The sequence below is a fragment of the Pithys albifrons genome, chromosome 13 (assembly GCF_047495875.1).
Source record: "Pithys albifrons albifrons isolate INPA30051 chromosome 13, PitAlb_v1, whole genome shotgun sequence".
NCBI classification, from domain to species: Eukaryota; Metazoa; Chordata; class Aves; order Passeriformes; family Thamnophilidae; genus Pithys; species Pithys albifrons.
Genome location: NC_092470.1, coordinates 20,477,783 through 20,495,389, shown reverse-complemented (window position 1 = coordinate 20,495,389; position 17,607 = coordinate 20,477,783). Strand labels below are relative to the sequence as shown.

The following is a 17,607-nucleotide window of genomic DNA, read 5'->3' as shown; positions in this document are numbered from 1 at the left end:
CAACAAAAAGGCTCCAGGAGGCTCCTCTGCCCCACTGGGCTCTTAATGCACCTGTGGAACCCAAAGCACTGACAGTTTGGAGTCTCTCATAATCCAGAGGCCTCTCTGAGAAAAGAAATTCCCAAATTAGTGCCAGGGTTTGGATGTTTCCTTGAGCTGCTAATCCCAGGGCAGGAGCTTTTAGCACAGTGTGAGCATTAAGTAAAAAGCAGAGTGAGCTGCAAGGGGACCCTCCCAGCAATCCCACTGCAACAACATCCTTTGCACCACATCTCACCTAGAAGTGACCCCCAAAGCTGATTTTCCTCCTTTTTTTTTTTTAAATTGAGTATCATCAGGCCAGGTCAGCACAGCTTGGAAATGTTCCAAAAGGGCATGACAAAGGAATAGGATTTTTGAGCATCTTTTTATTGATAAAGATGCTCATAAAGATACAAAAAAACGGCCCCAAAAATGCACAGAAATTTTGCTTCTATATCACAATGTGATCTGGTCTAACCTGAGCCACTCCCTGATGGTTTTTAGCCATTAAATCAGATTTGGAATCCACAGTGAGCAGAATTCAGCTGTTTATTCCACCTTTCTCCCAGCTTTGAAGAGCAACCTCTGGTGGGGGGGAATTCTGGATTCACAGGAGATGAGGGCAAGGAAATGACCCATTTAAAGTGCAGTGCTCTGGATTTCAGAGTATGGAAAAGGAGAGGAAAACAGGGAGAATCCCAGACTATTCTGAGCTGGAAGGGACCCACAAGGATCATCGAGTCCAACTCTTAAGTCAAGAGAAGATGCAGAAAATAAAGGGATCATCCTAAGGATACACAGCCCAAAGGATTTTCTCTCAAAAATGATTATTTTTTCGTCCAATTTTTTTCTCTATAAACTGATGAAAAAAATCCTCTCTCAGAAAATTTTAGTTGGAAATTTTAATTTCTCAATCCAGAAGATTTTTTTTGTTTATTTCAAACCAGCCCTCAATTCATGAGTGGTTTCAAACCCACTGACACTCTGCCCAAAGCTTGTGACCCTCACGATTTCTGGAGGACTTGACTGTCAATCTGATGACACCAAATGACTCAATCAAGAAGAGAAACCACAGAAAAAATCAGATCAAACACATTCTTTGTACAATTATCAGCTGAATGCATCACATTCATCCATAAACAGGAAGGCAGAAAAGGCAATTTCTTTAATGCACACCTGGGAAAGGGAACAGTAATCTTGGTTTGGGCACTAAAAGCATAAAACAATTTAATTCTCAGACCTGCTTAAGACCAGCCTGAAGTAACAGCTGAGTTGGAAAAGTTGATTAATTTGAAGGTGTTTCTTTGTCTGACTCTCTGGATTGCAGTTCTTCTTTCTGCCTTTTCTTTTTTAACCCCTTTTGCTGATGACACAGGACAGCCCAAGTCTTTCTAGGATGGTGACACGAGTGTTGCAGAAGCCACATAATGAGCCCACCTCGAGGGGAAAAGCACTTAGCAAATAAATGGGCACCTGAGGCTGCTTTTCTTCTCACAAGAAAGTCAGAGAAAATACCTGAAAGGGACTAAAGGTCATGGATTTCTCTCTCCTCTTTCCTGAGGTTTGAAAGACACAAGCACCGACCACTTTGTGCTCTCTGGCTGTGGTTTTAAACAAGCACAACACTGATTTTTCCATCATTAATATGACCACATTTACTGCTTTGCTCCAGGAGTTTTAATGGCTAAAAATAAGACAAGTTAATACAGGGCTTTAAACTGAAGCAATGAAGTTTTCACGTGTGAAATGGAGAATTAAAATGACTCAGACTGAGCTACAAACCCACAGTGTTTTGGGTGGTTTCCTCTTGTCCTGGTGGTCATCCCAGTGCCAGGAGAACCACAGGTCAGCTCGGGGCTGTCAAGCCAGACCTTCACCCTCTGCCCTCTCCCAAATGTCCCACTGAGATCCAGAAATGATGGGAATTTCTGCTTTGATGGACACAAATGGGACACAAGTGGGCTCAGCCCAACAAGGATTCTGCCTCAAATTTATACAGGAAAGCAAAAATATTCCTGACAGAAAGTCCCAACACGTCACAACCTGCAATTTAATGCCTTGATATTTTGAGTCCTAATGTTTTTAGCTTCCAATTCCCATGGGAAACCCCCACAGAGGGTGTTCAGGCACATCTGCACAGCTTTAAATGCTTTGCTGAACTGTAGGCTCAGAGCAGCATTCCCAAAACATGGATAGTTTGGCACTGCCCCTGCCCTGCCAGGGCTCACAGGTGCCAGGGCAGAGCTGGCACAGCCACTCACCACAAGCACCAAAGCAACCAAAAACACAGGGAAAAAAAGGCTTTTCCACCATTTCTCTGCCCTGCCAGCTGTGGCTGGAGCTGTGACACCAAAGGGAGCCCCAGGGATGGGCAGAGGTGGAGGGTGAGGGTTGGGAATCACAGACTCAGTTGGGTTGGAAGAGACCTCTGAGACCATCAAGTCCAACCCTTGATCCAACCCCACTGTGACCACCAGCCCAGGGCACTCTGTGCCACATCCAGTGTCACCTTAAACACCTCCAGGGATGGGGAATCCACCCCCTCTCTGGGCAGCCCATTCCAATCCCTGAGCACTCTCTCTGCAAAGAATTTCTTTCTGCTCTCCAACTTCAATTTCCCCTGGCAGAGCTTGAGCCCATCGTGCCCCCTTGTCCTATTGCTGAGTGCCTGGGAGAAGAGACCAACTCCCACCTGGCCAGAACTTCCCTTCAGGCAGTTCCAGACAGTGCTGAGGTCACCTCTGAGCCTCCTCTTCTCCAGGCTGAACACCCCCAGCTCCCTCAGCCTCTCCCCACAGCACTTGTGCTCCAGTCCCTTCTCCAGCCTCGTTGCTCTTCTCTGGACCTGTCCCAGCCCCTCAATGTCCTTCCTGAACAGAGGGCCCAGAATTGGGAGCACATCCTGCACCCCCACATGAGACTGAGCACAGAGAGTGGTGTTAAAGCCCCTCCTGCACAGGGATGGTGGTTCAAGCCCCTCCTGCACAGAGAGAGGTGTTAAAGCCCCTCCTGCACAGGGATGGTGGTTCAAGCCCCTCCTGCACAGGGATGGTGGTTCAAGCCCCTCCTGCACAGGGATGGTGGTTCAAGCCCCTCCTGCACAGGGATGGTGGTTCAAGCCCCTCCTGCACAGGGATGGTGGTTCAAGCCCCTCCTTGCACAGGGATGGTGGTTCAAGCCCCTCTTGCACAGAGAGTGGTGTTAAAGTCCCTCCTGCACAGGGATGGTGGTTCAAGCCCCTCCTGCACAGGGATGGTGGATCAAGCCCCTCCTGCACAGGGATGGTGGTTCAAGCCCCTCCTGCACAGGGATGGTGGTTCAAGCCCCTCCTTGCACAGGGATGGTGGTTCAAGCCCCTCCTTGCACAGTGATGGTGGTTCAAGCCCCTCCTGCACAGTGATGGTGGTTCAAGCCCCTCCTTGCACAGGGATGGTGGTTCAAGCCCCTCTTTCACAGGGATGGTGGATCAAGCCCCTCCTGCACAGGGATGGTGGTTCAAGTCCCTCCTTGCACAGAGGTGGTTAAAGCCCCTCCTTGCACAGGGATGGTGGATCAAGCCCCTCCTGCACAGGGATGGTGATTAAAGCCCCTCCTGCACAGGGATGGTGATTAAAGCCCCTCCTGCACAGGGATGGTGGTTCAAGCCCCTCTTTGCACAGGGATGGTGGTTCAAGCCCCTCCTGCACAGGGATGGTGGTTCAAGCCCCTCCTGCACAGGGATGGTGGTTCAAGCCCCTCCTGCACAGGGATGGTGGTTCAAGCCCCTCCTGCACAGGGATGGTGGTTCAAGCCCCTCCTGCACAGGGATGGTGGTTCAAGCCCCTCTTTGCACAGAGAGTGGTGTTAAAGCCCCTCCTGCACAGGGATGGTGGTTCAAGCCCCTCCTGCACAGGGATGGTGGTTCAAGCCCCTCCTGCACAGGGATGGTGGTTCAAGCCCCTCCTGCACAGGGATGGTGGTTCAAGCCCCTCCTGCACAGGGATGGTGGTTCAAGCCCCTCCTGCACAGGGATGGTGATTAAAGCCCCTCCTGCACAGGGATGGTGGTTCAAGCCCCTGCTGCACAGGGATGGTGGTTCAAGCCCCTCCTGCACAGGGATGGTGGATCAAGCCCCTCCTGCACAGGGATGGTGGTTCAAGCCCCTCCTGCACAGGGATGGTGGTTCAAGCCCCTCCTGCACAGGGATGGTGGTTCAAGCCCCTCCTGCACAGGGATGGTGGTTCAAGCCCCTCCTGCACAGGGATGGTGGTTCAAGCCCCTCCTGCACAGGGATGGTGGTTCAAGCCCCTCCTGCACAGGGATGGTGGATCAAGCCCCTCCTGCACAGGGATGGTGGTTCAAGCCCCTCCTGCACAGGGATGGTGGTTCAAGCCCCTCCTGCACAGGGATGGTGGATCAAGCCCCTCCTGCACAGGGATGGTGGATCAAGCCCCTCCTGCACAGCACTCACCGCCATGTAAGCATTTGTTCCAACATACGTCTTGGCGATGGAATTCACCAGCTAGGAGACAAAACAGGCTGTTAGAACAATATAAAGATAATGTGGAAATAAAATGGGCAATTATTCCTCATTTAACCTACAATCATCACTCCTATAAATCAACGAAAAATTATGTAAAAGGGAACAAATTTATCTGCCAAGGCATTAAAAATGATTAAATCTCGCCTTGGTTGGGAATGAGGATTCCAATTTAAACAAGCACTGCATTACAGTTTATGGCAGATAACCTTAAACAATTCTGTTAAACAGGATGCTTATGGCTTTAGTACCCCAAACTAGTCTGAGATAAAAAGTCAATTGGAAGTAGGATTGAGCACACTCATTTTTCAGTCAGCTGGCTCGAGATGTGCATAAAGCCACAATTCATCCCTTGAATGCAACCAGCACTAAATACACTGGAGGGACAACAGCCCCTGACAACTCATCACAGCAGGTTGACCTTCTCTTTGGTCCCTGTGTTTGGCTGAGAGGAAAGGTGCTGAAATTCAAATCAACATCCCAGCAAGCTCATGGGTCACCAGCAGAGAAGTTCTCCAGGGAGGCCCAAAATGGAAATTAATTAAAATTTGTGCTGCACATTGTAAAAGCCCACCACCATTGTTAGTCCCAATATTAATTTTTATTGTGGGCCAGTTGGGCTCCCCAGACACGTCCCTTGCTCTGCCCTCCCTTTTGTCTGGCCCAAAAGCTGCCAGCTCAAAGCTGCATATCAATGAAGTTTGCCATTCGTAAGTAGTAATTACAATATCAGCAGTTTTTACTGTCATTAAACAATGAACAATCATATTCAGATGAAGCCAAAGTCGCCCAGAGATTGCAACTGAATAGGGGCTGTCCCAGCAGGAGGGGCTGCCAGGCTGGAGCAGGTGACTGGAGCCTGCTGGGGGCACCAAGGGGGGGCATTACCTGGGTGCTGACCCCAAAGTCACAGAGCTTCACCTGGCCCCGGGTGTTCACCAGCATGTTGGAGGGTTTCACATCTGGGGGGCACAGCTGCAATTAGCCAGGTTGTATCAGATAATAAACATCACAGAGACACAGAATTATGGGGGGCTTCACATCTGGGGGGCACAGCTGCAGTTAGCCAGGTTGTATCAGATAATACACATCACAGAGACACAGAATTATGGGGGGCTTCACATCTGGGGGGCACAGCTGCATTAGCCAGGTTGTATCAGATAATATACAGCATATAGATACAGCATTATGGGGGGAAATATGGGGGGGCACAGCTGCATTAGCCAGGTTATATCAGATAAGAAACATCACAGAGACACAGAATTATGGGGGGCTTCACATCTGGGGGGCACAGCTGCATTAGCCAGGTTATATCAGGTAATACACATCATATAGACACAGAATTATGGGGGGCTTCACATCTGGGGGCACAGCTGCATTAGCCAGGTTGTATCAGGTAATACACATCATATAGACACAGAATTATGGGGTATCCTCAGCTGGGAGGGACCATCAAAGTCCAACTCCTGGCCCTTCACAAACAACCCCAAAACCACCATTATGAATATTCCACATTTTAAGAATTATGGACAATGGCAGGAGAGATTTTCACCTATGAATAGTGCCATGATGGGATTCCATAGGAAATATCAGAAATCTGGCTTTGCAATGCAGCCTCTGGTTTCTATGTCAGGAACACAGATCACAGTTTGATATTTCAAAGGCAACCACTGGTTTCTAAGTCAGCAGCAAAGGACATTTTATCTATCTATCTATCTATCTATCTATCTATCTATCTATCTATCTATCTATCTATCTATCATCTATATATTTGTATATATAAATACATCACCTATATATTTATATATAAATACATCATCTATGTATTTTATAAAAAGCATATAATCTATGTATTTATATATATACATCATCTATATATTTGTATATCTAAATACTTCATCTAGATATTTTATATGCCATCTATATATTTATTATATAAATACATCATCTATATTTATATATATAAAGACATCACCTATATATTTGTATATAAATACATCACCTATATATTTATAAATACATCACCTATATATTTTTATATATCTATATATTTATATATAGAATACATCCTCTATATATTTATATATCTAAATACATCATCAATATATCTATATATAAAGACATCATCTATATATTTATATATACAAATACATCCTCTATACATTTATATATATAAATACATCACCTATATATTTATATATATCATCTCTATATTTTTATATATATACATCCTCTATATATTTATATATATAAATACATCCTCTATATAGTTTATAAAAACACATAATCTATATATTTATATATACTTAATCTATATATTTATATATATACTTAATCTATATATTTATATATATACTTAATCTATATATTTATATATACTTAATCTATATATTTATATATACTTAATCTATATATTTATATATATACTTAATCTATATATATACACTTAATCTATATATATACACTTAATCTATATATTTATATATATACTTAATCTATATATATACTTAATCTATATATTTTTATATATATACTTAATCTATATATTTATATATATACTTAATCTATATATATACTTAATCTATATATTTATATATATACTTAATCTATATATTTATATATATACTTAATCTATAAATTTGTATATATAAATACATCATCCATATATTTTATATCTAAATACATCATCAATATATTTTATATATATAAATACATCATCAATATATTTTATATATATAAATACATAATCCATATATTTTATATATAAACACATCATCCATATATTTTATATATAAACACATCATCCATCTATTTACATATATAAATAGATGACCTATATATTTATATATACAAACACATCACCTACATATTTATATATACATAATCTGTATTATACATAATCTATCCCCAGATGATATTATAAAATACTATCCAGATCCACGTCATGCCACCAGTGTGGGAGAAGCCCTGGAGGACAGAACTGGCATTCCCAGGGATTTGGGCTGGGAACACCGAGCACCTCTCCTGGTCCAGGGCTGCCAGTTGGGCACCAGAACGGGCAGAGAGTTGGGCAGATTAGAGCCCAGGGGCTTTGCTTAATCTCTGCTTTCCTCTGTCAAAAGGGATTAAAGGCAAGAGCAAAGGGAGCCCCCCGTGGGTGCAGATGGATGAGCCCCCCAGAGAGGCACCTCCTTTTGTTCACCATTAACTCTGTCCTGCTTTAGCAGCTGGTTCTGGTACCTCAACAGCCTTGGCTCATTTGTCTCTGCAAGGCAGAAATGTGTAACCTCAATTAAGAAGCTGATTAAAGGCTTTCTGCCATTTGAGCTAAAAATCCAGTTTAAAAAGACCCTTATATGCCCTAAGTGGATTTGTGCATTTTAAGGCAGCTGCTACATTTGGTAATTTCTCCCTAAAAACCTCCAATTAAAAAAAAAAAAATCAGTCACGAGCATCTCCATCATGTCCCAACATCCAAAAGCTCAGCTCCTGCATCCTGATCCCACCTTCAGGAATTCCATCCACGGGCTGCATTTCTGAGGGAGTTTTCCCCCCTCTGGTGCTGAGTGACTTTGCTAAATCTGAGCAGACGTGCTGAGGGCATGAGCAGCTCTCCTGAATCCCACCAGAGCAGCACCTGGCACAGTAACCCTGGATAACCTTCCTTCGAAAAACATGGAGCCAATCTAGCCAGGTGCTGCTGCACAGGAGATGCCAACATTCCAGCACAGGAGATGCCAACATTCCAGCCCAGGAGATGCCAACATTCCAGCACAGGGAATACCAACATTCCAGCCCAGGAGATGCCACCGTTCCAGCCCAGAAAATGCCAACATTCCAGCCCAGGAGATGCCAACATTCCAGCCCAGAAAATGCCAACATTCCAGCACAGGAGATGCCAACATTCCAGCCCAGGAGATGCCAACATTCCAGCCCAGAAAATGCCAACATTCCAGCACAGGGAATACCAACATTCCAGCCCAGGAGATGCCAACATTCCAGCACAGGGGATGCCAACATTCCAGGCCAGGGGATACCAACATTCCAGCCCAGAAAATGCCAACATTCCAGCCCAGGAGATGCCAACATTCCAGCCCAGAAAATGCCAACATTCCAGCCCAGGGAATGCCAACATTCCAGCCCAGAAAATGCCAACATTCCAGCCCAGGGGATGCCAACATTCCAGCCCAGGAGATGCCAACATTCCAGCCCAGGGAATACCAACATTCCAGCCCAGGAGATGCCAACATTCCAGCCCAGGAGATACCAACATTCCAGCCCAGGAGATACCAACATTCCAGCTCAGGGAATGCCAACATTCCAGCACAGGAAAGGCCAACATTCCAGCCCAGAAAATGCCAACATTCCAGCCCAGAAAATGCCAACATTCCAGCCCAGAAAATGCCAACATTCCAGCACAGGGAATATCAACTTTCCAGCCCAGAAAATGCCAACATTCCAGCCCAGGGAATACCAACATTCCAGCCCAGGGAATGCCAACATTCCAGCCCAGGAGATGCCAACATTCCAGCCCAGGAGATGCCAACATTCCAGCCCAGGAGACGCCAACATTCCAGCCCAGAAAACGCCAACATTCCAGCCCAGAAAACGCCAACATTCCAGCTCAGGGAATGCCAACATTCCAGCCCAGGGAATGCCAACATTCCAGCCCAGAAAATGCCAACATTCCAGCCCAGGGAATACCAACATTCCAGCCCAGGAGATGCCAACATTCCAGCCCAGGGAATGCCAACATTCCAGCCCAGGAGATGCCAACATTCCAGCCCAGGGGATGCCAACATTCCAGCCCAGAAAATGCCAACATTCCAGCCCAGAAAATGCCAACATTCCAGCACAGGGAATACCAACATTCCAGCCCAGAAAATGCCAACATTCCAGCACAGGAGATGCCAACATTCCAGCCCAGAAAATGCCAGCATTCCAGCCCAGGGAATATCAACATTCCAGCCCAGAAAATGCCACCATTCCAGCCCAGAAAATGCCACCATTCCAGCCCAGAAAATGCCACCATTCCAGCACAGGGAATACCAACACTCCAGCGCAGGGGATGCCAACTTTCCAGCCCAGAAAATGCCAACATTCCAGCCCAGGAGATGCCAACATTCCAGCCCAAGGAATACCAACACTCCAGCCCAGGGGATGCCAACATTCCAGCCCAGGGAATACCAACATTCCAGCCCAGGGAATGCCAACATTCCAGCTCAGGGAATGCCAACATTCCAGCTCAGGGAATGCCAACATTCCAGCTCAGGGAATGCCAACACTCCAGCACAGGAAAGGCCAACATTCCAGCCCAGGAAAGGCCAACATTCCAGCCCAGGAGATGCCACCATTCCAGCTCCTGGGATCCACAGATCCCATTTCCCCATCCCTGCTTCCCACATGGGATGTGACAGGGAGCTGAGATAATTAAATAAACATCTGTCATTCATTAAGGGCTGCTTGATCCTGAAATCCTTCCACAAACAAAGCTCAAAAGTAAATTCTAAAAGCAAAGAAAAGGGTGGACAATTGGCCCACTGAGGATGGGAAGACTCTGGAATTTGGGAACCCTGCAGAGAAAGCAGCAGCCAAACAAGCTCTGGAAGAGCAAATCCAGTCTGTCCTTCCAGCAGAATTTAAACAGCACCAAACCTGATGGATTTCAGCAAATATTTGCTTTGAATTCCAATGAGCTCCTCAAGAAGAAAAGGAAAGGACAAAATATCTCCCATTGAAAGTGGGGAGGGAAAAAAAAATCACCTAATCAGGAAATTAGCCTTTGGTTTTAGAAACCACTTCAGTTAATGGGTTAAATATTTTTTGGGTTTGGGAAGCAAATGTGCATAAATAACGTTCTGCACCATCTGCTTGTGATTAATATTAAGTGTTTGGAAGTGAAAGAATTTCAACAGGAGCCAAAAGGGGTCATTATGCTCCCATTACCAGGCCTTGCTTAATACAAATTATTTCTATGGAGCATCATTATGGAGGATGAACAAGTTCTCCTCGTGATGGATCTGCCTAAGTAGTTTCACCTCTCTGCAAACAAAAGGGACCTCCAAGCTCTTACTTACCAGTAAACAGAACTGTCAGAGGTTCAGCTTTGTGAACAGCCAACATTTCACTCATTTGTGTTATTGAAAAGCAAACAGACTCACCATTGTGTGGGCAAAGAAAAACCCTGAGATGGTTTAAAAGCTGGCTCTTGACTTTTCCTGTCTTTTAAAAACAGAGAACCTCAGCGGGCCAAGTTCAAGGAAGACATCAGCATGGTTTTGTAGAGGCCAGGATTATTTTTTTTAAATAAGCCTTAAGTGGTCCCTGAGTGGCCATGGATGTGTTTAGCTGTACCTGCTGGTGTAAATATATGCATAGAAGAACAAAATCCTGCATGGGTTGGGTTGGAAGGGACCTCAAAGCTCAGTTTGTTCCCCTCTGCCATGCAGGGACACCTTCCCTTGGACCACCATACCCACCTACACCCCCAGATTTGGGGTTGGGCTTCATTAAGTGTGGCCCTAATGCTGATTGTTTCTCACAGAGAGAGAAAAAGGGCAGAGGGAGACTCAAAATGCTGCTCTGGACATGTCTGGGGAACCTGAGCAAAGTCCAGCTGTGGAGAGAGGGTGGGACACTCAGAGCCCACCCAGCAGCAGGGCTGGCCCTCCCACCCAGCACTCAACAAGCAATATGGGAATACTCTGTATTTTTAATCTCCTGAGGTGCAAAGAGATGACCTGAGGGATGCACAAACCTCCCTTTGGCCCTAAACCAACCAACAGTCCTGGACATCTCCACTCTGCTCAACCTCACAAGTTACAAAGTGGAAAACAGCTCCAAAATTAATGCAGATTTAAAACCTAATCAGAAGCCAAGGTGAGCAAACCATACAATATATCAGTGAATAAATAAATAAATACATATACAGATAGACAGATATAGCGATGGATAGATAGATGGATAGAGGGATGGATGGATGGATAGATAGATAGATAGATAGATAGATAGATAGATAGATAGATGGACAGAGATGGACAGATATTGGGATAGAGATGGACAGACAGATATAGGGATAGAGACGGACAGAGATGGACAGACGGATGAACAGACGGATGGACAGATATAAGGACAGGGATGGACAGGGATGGATAGGGATGAACAGACAGATATAGGGACAGAGATGGATAGAGATGGATAGAGATGGACAGACGGATGGACAGATATAAGGACAGGGATGGACAGGGATGGACAGGGATGGACAGACAGATAAAGGGATAGAGATGGACAGACGGATGGACAGACAGATATAGGGATAGAGATGGATAGAGATGGATAGAGATGGGTAGAGATGGATAGAGATGGATAGAGATGGATAGAGATGGATAGAGATGGACAGACGGATGGACAGACGGATGGACAGACGGATGGACAGACGGATGGACAGACGGATATAGGGATAGAGATGGATAGAGATGGATAGAGATGGACAGATGGATGGACAGACGGATGGACAGACAGATATAGGGATAGAGATGGATAGAGATGGACAGATGGATGGACAGACGGATGGACAAACGGATGGACAGATATAAGGACAGGGATGGACAGACAGATATAGGGATAGAGATGGATAGAGATGGATAGCGATGGGCAGACGGATGGACAGATGGATGGACAGATATAAGGACAGGGATGGACAGACAGATATAGGGATAGAGATGGATAGAGATGGATAGCGATGGATAGAGATGGATAGAGATGGACAGACGGATGGACAGATAAAGGGATAGAGATGGATAGAGACGGACAGAGATGGACGGACGGATGGACGGACGGATGGACGGACGGACAAACAGACAGACATCCACCCCCCAGGACCCAAAGAACCAGGCACACAAATCCAGCTCAGCACAAACACAAGTGGGTAACATTTCTCTCCTCTAACAAGGTGGTGTGAGCAGAGGAAAGCACAGCAGACAAAATGCACACAGTCTACACTTATTCTTGAACTTAACAGATTTGGGGTTGTCTTTCTCCAAACTTTGACTTTGTACATGATTAGACTCGTTTAATTGCTAATTCTGTTTTAAATCTAAGTTAATTTCTCATTACCCTTCCATTTCTACTTCTCATCCTGTGGGGAAAGGAGCACACTGCTCGTTGGGCCACTCTCACATCTTCCAAGGTGTGAACGCTGTGCCTGTGTTTGATGTGCTGCACTTGGGTTTATTAATATGCATGGCTGGCACCTCATTAGCTGGGAGGGTTGTTTTGAAGTGAAGCTCTAAGATTTGCTGCTCTGTCTGATGTGCAATGAAAGCCCTGCTGGTTGTTTGTTTGCTCTGCTCCAGTCCCAGCTCCAGGCAGGAGCTCCAGCCCCTTCCTCCTGCAGGATTGTCCTGCCCTGCCCCACAGGTCAAGGCTTCCATCCCACTCCCTTTCCCTCTGAGCATTCAAACCAGGAGAACACTGGAGAAACAACTCCCCTCTGCCCCTCTTTTTAGATCACCCATTTTTTGTATCCTAAAAATGGGTAAATAACACTGGAAACCAATCCCTGGGGAGCTGCTGAGCCTGGAATGTTCCCTGTCCCCACCTTGGGCACAGCAGGAACACACCAAGGCCAGAAAACCTTGAAGGGTGATGAAAAATCAGCTTCTGTGCTTTGCTTTAGACCACAGCAAGAACCAAACATGATTCATGGAACCCTCAGAGCTGCTCTTCAATCAAGGCAAGGAAAGCCAGACAGAAGGGGAGAGTTTGTTCTACTGGCAAAGCAGAAATCAGAGCCAGGGTCTAAATCCACAGCAGCACAGCAAGAAAATGTCACAGTTGCACTCCACAACATCCTCTCCAGATAACAATCAGAAAAATGAAAAAAAAACCCTTTTAAAATTTCAGATATTTTCCCTTTTTGGGTGTTAAAGTGTGACAACCACTGTGCAGCCTGTTCAGAGCCATCCCCAGCCATGGAGGCTCCTGGGAGCATTTCTTTTCTTTTTATTCTGCCCATTGCAGTGGCAGCTCCAACCTTGGATTGTTCCTCCTCTCCTGGGAGGGGATGGAGCTGATAAATCTCTGCCTCTGGCAGCATTCAGGGTTTAAAGCACCACAGAAATGAAACCTCCCTGGTCTGCACTGAGCTGGCCATGGATTCTGGGTTAATTCTCTTCTTTCAATGCAGGGACAACCCAGGGGCAGGTCCACCAGCCACCCTCTGATTTGGGGACAAAGGGCAAGAGAAAATGGCCTCAGATTGTGCCAGGGGAGGTTCAGGTTGGATATTAGGAAGAATTTCTTCATGGAAAAGGGTTGTCCAGCATTGCAACAGGATGCCCAGGGAGGTGGGGGGACTCTGCAGGGGAGGAGGGAGGGCAATAAAAGAGCAATAAAACTGTTTAACCAGGAAATGTTTGAGGTTAAAGAATAAAATCCTATTGGGGTCACCCTTTACTGGGGTACTGCAGATCAGCTTTGCAGTGGTCAGAGGAGGCAGAGCCAGCTCAGCCTGCAGGGGGATCACAAGGCTCAGCCAGGACCAAGGGCTTGATTTGCAGGAACACCTTCACTTTATCTCCTCTGTGCCCAACCTGCCAGCCCCCCATGGCTCAGCAGTTCCCCCCACACACAGGCACAGACTCTGCTGGCTACGAGGCATCCACAGGGGGCTCTCTGGTCCTAAAGGATGGACCATCAGTCACCCCAGACCTGAAGAGATCCACACACACACTGTCACCCCCACAACTCCCCTCTCTGTGCCACAAAAATGGCAGCAGCATCTTCTGCAGGGCCTTTAGCACAGACCCCCTGCACCTGATGCTACCTGTTGTCACAATCACAAAAATCCACAGTCCAGTCTTCAGCACAGATAAATCCTTTCAGTTACAGTCCCCCTATAGTCCATCTTTGAGGCAATTTCTTTAGCTCCCTTCATCCATCATTCACTCTTCACTCTTACTCTCAATTTTCCTCTTTTTTTGTTTTTTTTTTATTTTATTTTATTTCAATTCATACAACACATGCTTTCCAAATCCTCAACATTCATTACCTTGAATTACCAGTATTACCAGTAACAGTATTACCAGTATTACCAGTGTTACCAGTAACAGCATTACCAGTATTACCAGTAACAGCATTACCAGCATTACCAGTAACAGCATTACCAGCATTACCAGTAACAGCATTACCAGTAACAGCATTACCAGCATTACCAGTAACAGCATTACCAGCATTACCAGTAACAGTATTACCAGAATTACCAGTAACAGCATTACCAGTATTACCAGTAACAGCATTACCAGTATTACCAGTAACACTATTACCAGTATCACCAATAACAGCATTACCAGCATTACCAGTAACAGCATTACCAGTAACACTATTACCAGTATTACCAGTAACAGCATTACCAGTATTACCAGTAACAGCATTACCAGTATTACCAGTAGCAGCATTACCAGTATCACCAGTCACTGGTAATTACCAGAATTACCAGTACCACTCATTACCAGTACCAGAACCTTAATTGCTGCTCTGGACTGTAATGCAGCAAATCCATTTGCCCTCAGTCTCTGTTAACAGTGCACTGAAAACCAGAGCTGTGACATTACTCAGTTTTACTTGACTAATGTCTTAAACTTCCACCAAATTAACAGCACTCTGCTAATTTAACACTCATCAGTCACCTCAGACCTGGAGAGATCCACACACTGTCCCCCCACAAGATCCACTCTGCATTACAAACCATGTGAATATGGTCATGAGGCCTTGTAGCAAGTGTTATTAAAACAAATAATATCATTATAATAATATCATAATGTTACTTTATATTCTATTAGTACATTTTCTATATAGTCCTATATATTCTTATATAATTGTGAAAGGTATATTGCCTAATACTATTCTATTTAACCTTTTATTATTAAATTATTATAATTTATACCCTAGTACAATAGATTTATTATTTTATATATTGTTATATACTATATTGTATCCATTTCACATTATAGTGTTAATTTATACCCTACTACAATAGATTTATTATTTTATATATTGTTATATACTATATTGTATCCATTTCACATTATAGTGTTAATTTATACCCTACTACAATAGATTTATTATTTTATATATTGTTATATACTATATTGTATCCATTTCACATTAGAGTGTTAATTTATACCCTACTACAATAGATTTATTATTTTATATATTGTTATATACTATATTCTATCCATTTCACATCATAGTGTTAATTTATACCCTAGTACAATAGATTTATTATTTTATATATTGTTATATACTATATTGTATCCATTTCATATTAGAGTGTTAATTGACATTATAAAGAAAAATAATATTATGGTATTAATAAAGACCAGAAAACATCCATTACTCACCTCTGTGTAAAATCTTTAAACTCCATAAATAGGTCAGGCCTTTCACAACCTGAAGTCAAAAGAAAAACCATCAGGTATTAAGGACTCCTGGGAAGACAAAGTGCACATCTCAACTAATGAGTCATTAGAGATCCAACTTCTAATGAAGAGCAGAGCCAGGCCCAGGGCAAGGGGAGACCACAGAGCCCTCCCAAAGGATGCAGGACCAGGAGAATCCCTGCTAAGAACCTCAGCAGGTCCTTTCAGAGCACCCAAGTTCTCCCTCCCAGGGGCTCTCAGGAGTCAGTGGAGTCCACCCTGAGTCCCTCAAGCACTGCCAAGTATTCTGAATTTAAGTGTCTTTGCAGGGGGTTAAAGATCATGGCAGACAAAGGGTGCAAGGATTTGCAACAGAAGCAACTCAGTGAAATTAAAGGCCAGAAAACAATAAAATCTCTCTCTCCCTCTCCCACTCCATCCTCCTTTTCCTTCACTTTCCATGCTTTTCATTACTTGATGCAAATGTAGAATATTTCTAATTGAACTGCACAAACCCTCTCATTGTTCACATTCTCCCCTTGGACCAAGCCCAGACCTCACCCCCTGGCACAGCACAGAAAATCCAGCTGGGACCCCTAAAGAGATGAGCCCTGGGGCAGCCCTTGTCCTGCTGCTCCACAGTCTGCTCCTTCCACCTCCACAAGTGCTAAATCCCAACTCCCAAACCTGGTTCTCCAGTCCCACATGGAACAAACTCACTCCTGCCTCTGCTCCCCTTCCCTGACCAACCAACTCAGCGGAGGAGGAGGAGGAGGAGGAGGAGAAGGAGGAGGAGAAGAAAGAAGGAGGAGAAGGAGGAGAAGAAAGAAGGAGGAGAAGAAAGAAGGAGGAGAAGAAAGAAGGAGGAGAAGAAAGAAGGAGGAGAAGAAAGAAGGAGGAGAAGAAAGAAGGAGGAGAAGAAAGAAGGAGGAGAAGAAAGAAGGAGGAGAAGAAAGAAGGAGGAGAAGAAAGAAGGAGGAGAAGAAAGAAGGAGGAGAAGAAAGAAGGAGGAGAAGAAAGAAGGAGGAGAAGAAAGAAGGAGGAGAAGAAAGAAGGAGGAGAAGAAAGAAGGAGGAGAAGAAAGAAGGAGGAGAAGAAAGAAGGAGGAGAAGAAAGAAGGAGAAGAAGGAGGAGAAGGAGAAGGAGAAGGAGAAGGAGAAGGAGAAGGAGAAGGAGAAGGAGAAGGAGAAGGAGAAGGAGAAGGAGAAGGAGAAGGAGAAGGAGAAGGAGAAGGAGAAGGAGGAGAAGGAGAAGGAGAAGGAGAAGGAGAAGGAGAAGAAGGAGAAGGAGAAGGAGAAGAAGGAGAAGAAGGAGAAGAAAGAAGAAGAAGGAAGAGAAAGGAAAAGAAGGAGGAGGAGAAGGAGAAGGAGGAGGAGGAGGAGAAGGAGAAGGAGGAGGAGGAGAAGGAGAAGGAGGAGGAGGAGAAGGAGGAGAAGGAGGAGAAGGAGGAGGAGAAGGAGGAGAAGGAGGAGAAGGAGGAGAAGGAGGAGAAGGAGGAGAAGGAGGAGAAGGAGGAGAAGGAGGAGAAGGAGGAGAAGGAGGAGAAGGAGGAGAAGGAGGAGAAGGAGGAGAAGGAGGAGAAGGAGGAGAAGGAGGAGAAGGAGGAGAAGGAGGAGAAGGAGGAGAAGGAGGAGAAGGAGGAGAAGG

General features: G+C 45.0%; 1 protein-coding gene across 1 annotated transcript in view; it reads right to left on the bottom strand.

Moving 5' to 3' along the window:
- MAP2K5 (mitogen-activated protein kinase kinase 5) overlaps positions 1-17,607 on the bottom strand; it is a 175,026-nt gene that overhangs the window by 88,668 nt on the left and 68,751 nt on the right. Inside the window, exons 13-15 of the mRNA XM_071568130.1 lie at positions 15,943-15,991; positions 5,429-5,502; positions 4,472-4,522 (exon numbers count right to left, since the gene is read on the bottom strand). Coding sequence (XP_071424231.1) covers positions 4,472-4,522; positions 5,429-5,502; positions 15,943-15,991 — 174 coding nt within the window. The remainder of the gene's footprint in view (positions 1-4,471; positions 4,523-5,428; positions 5,503-15,942; positions 15,992-17,607) is intronic.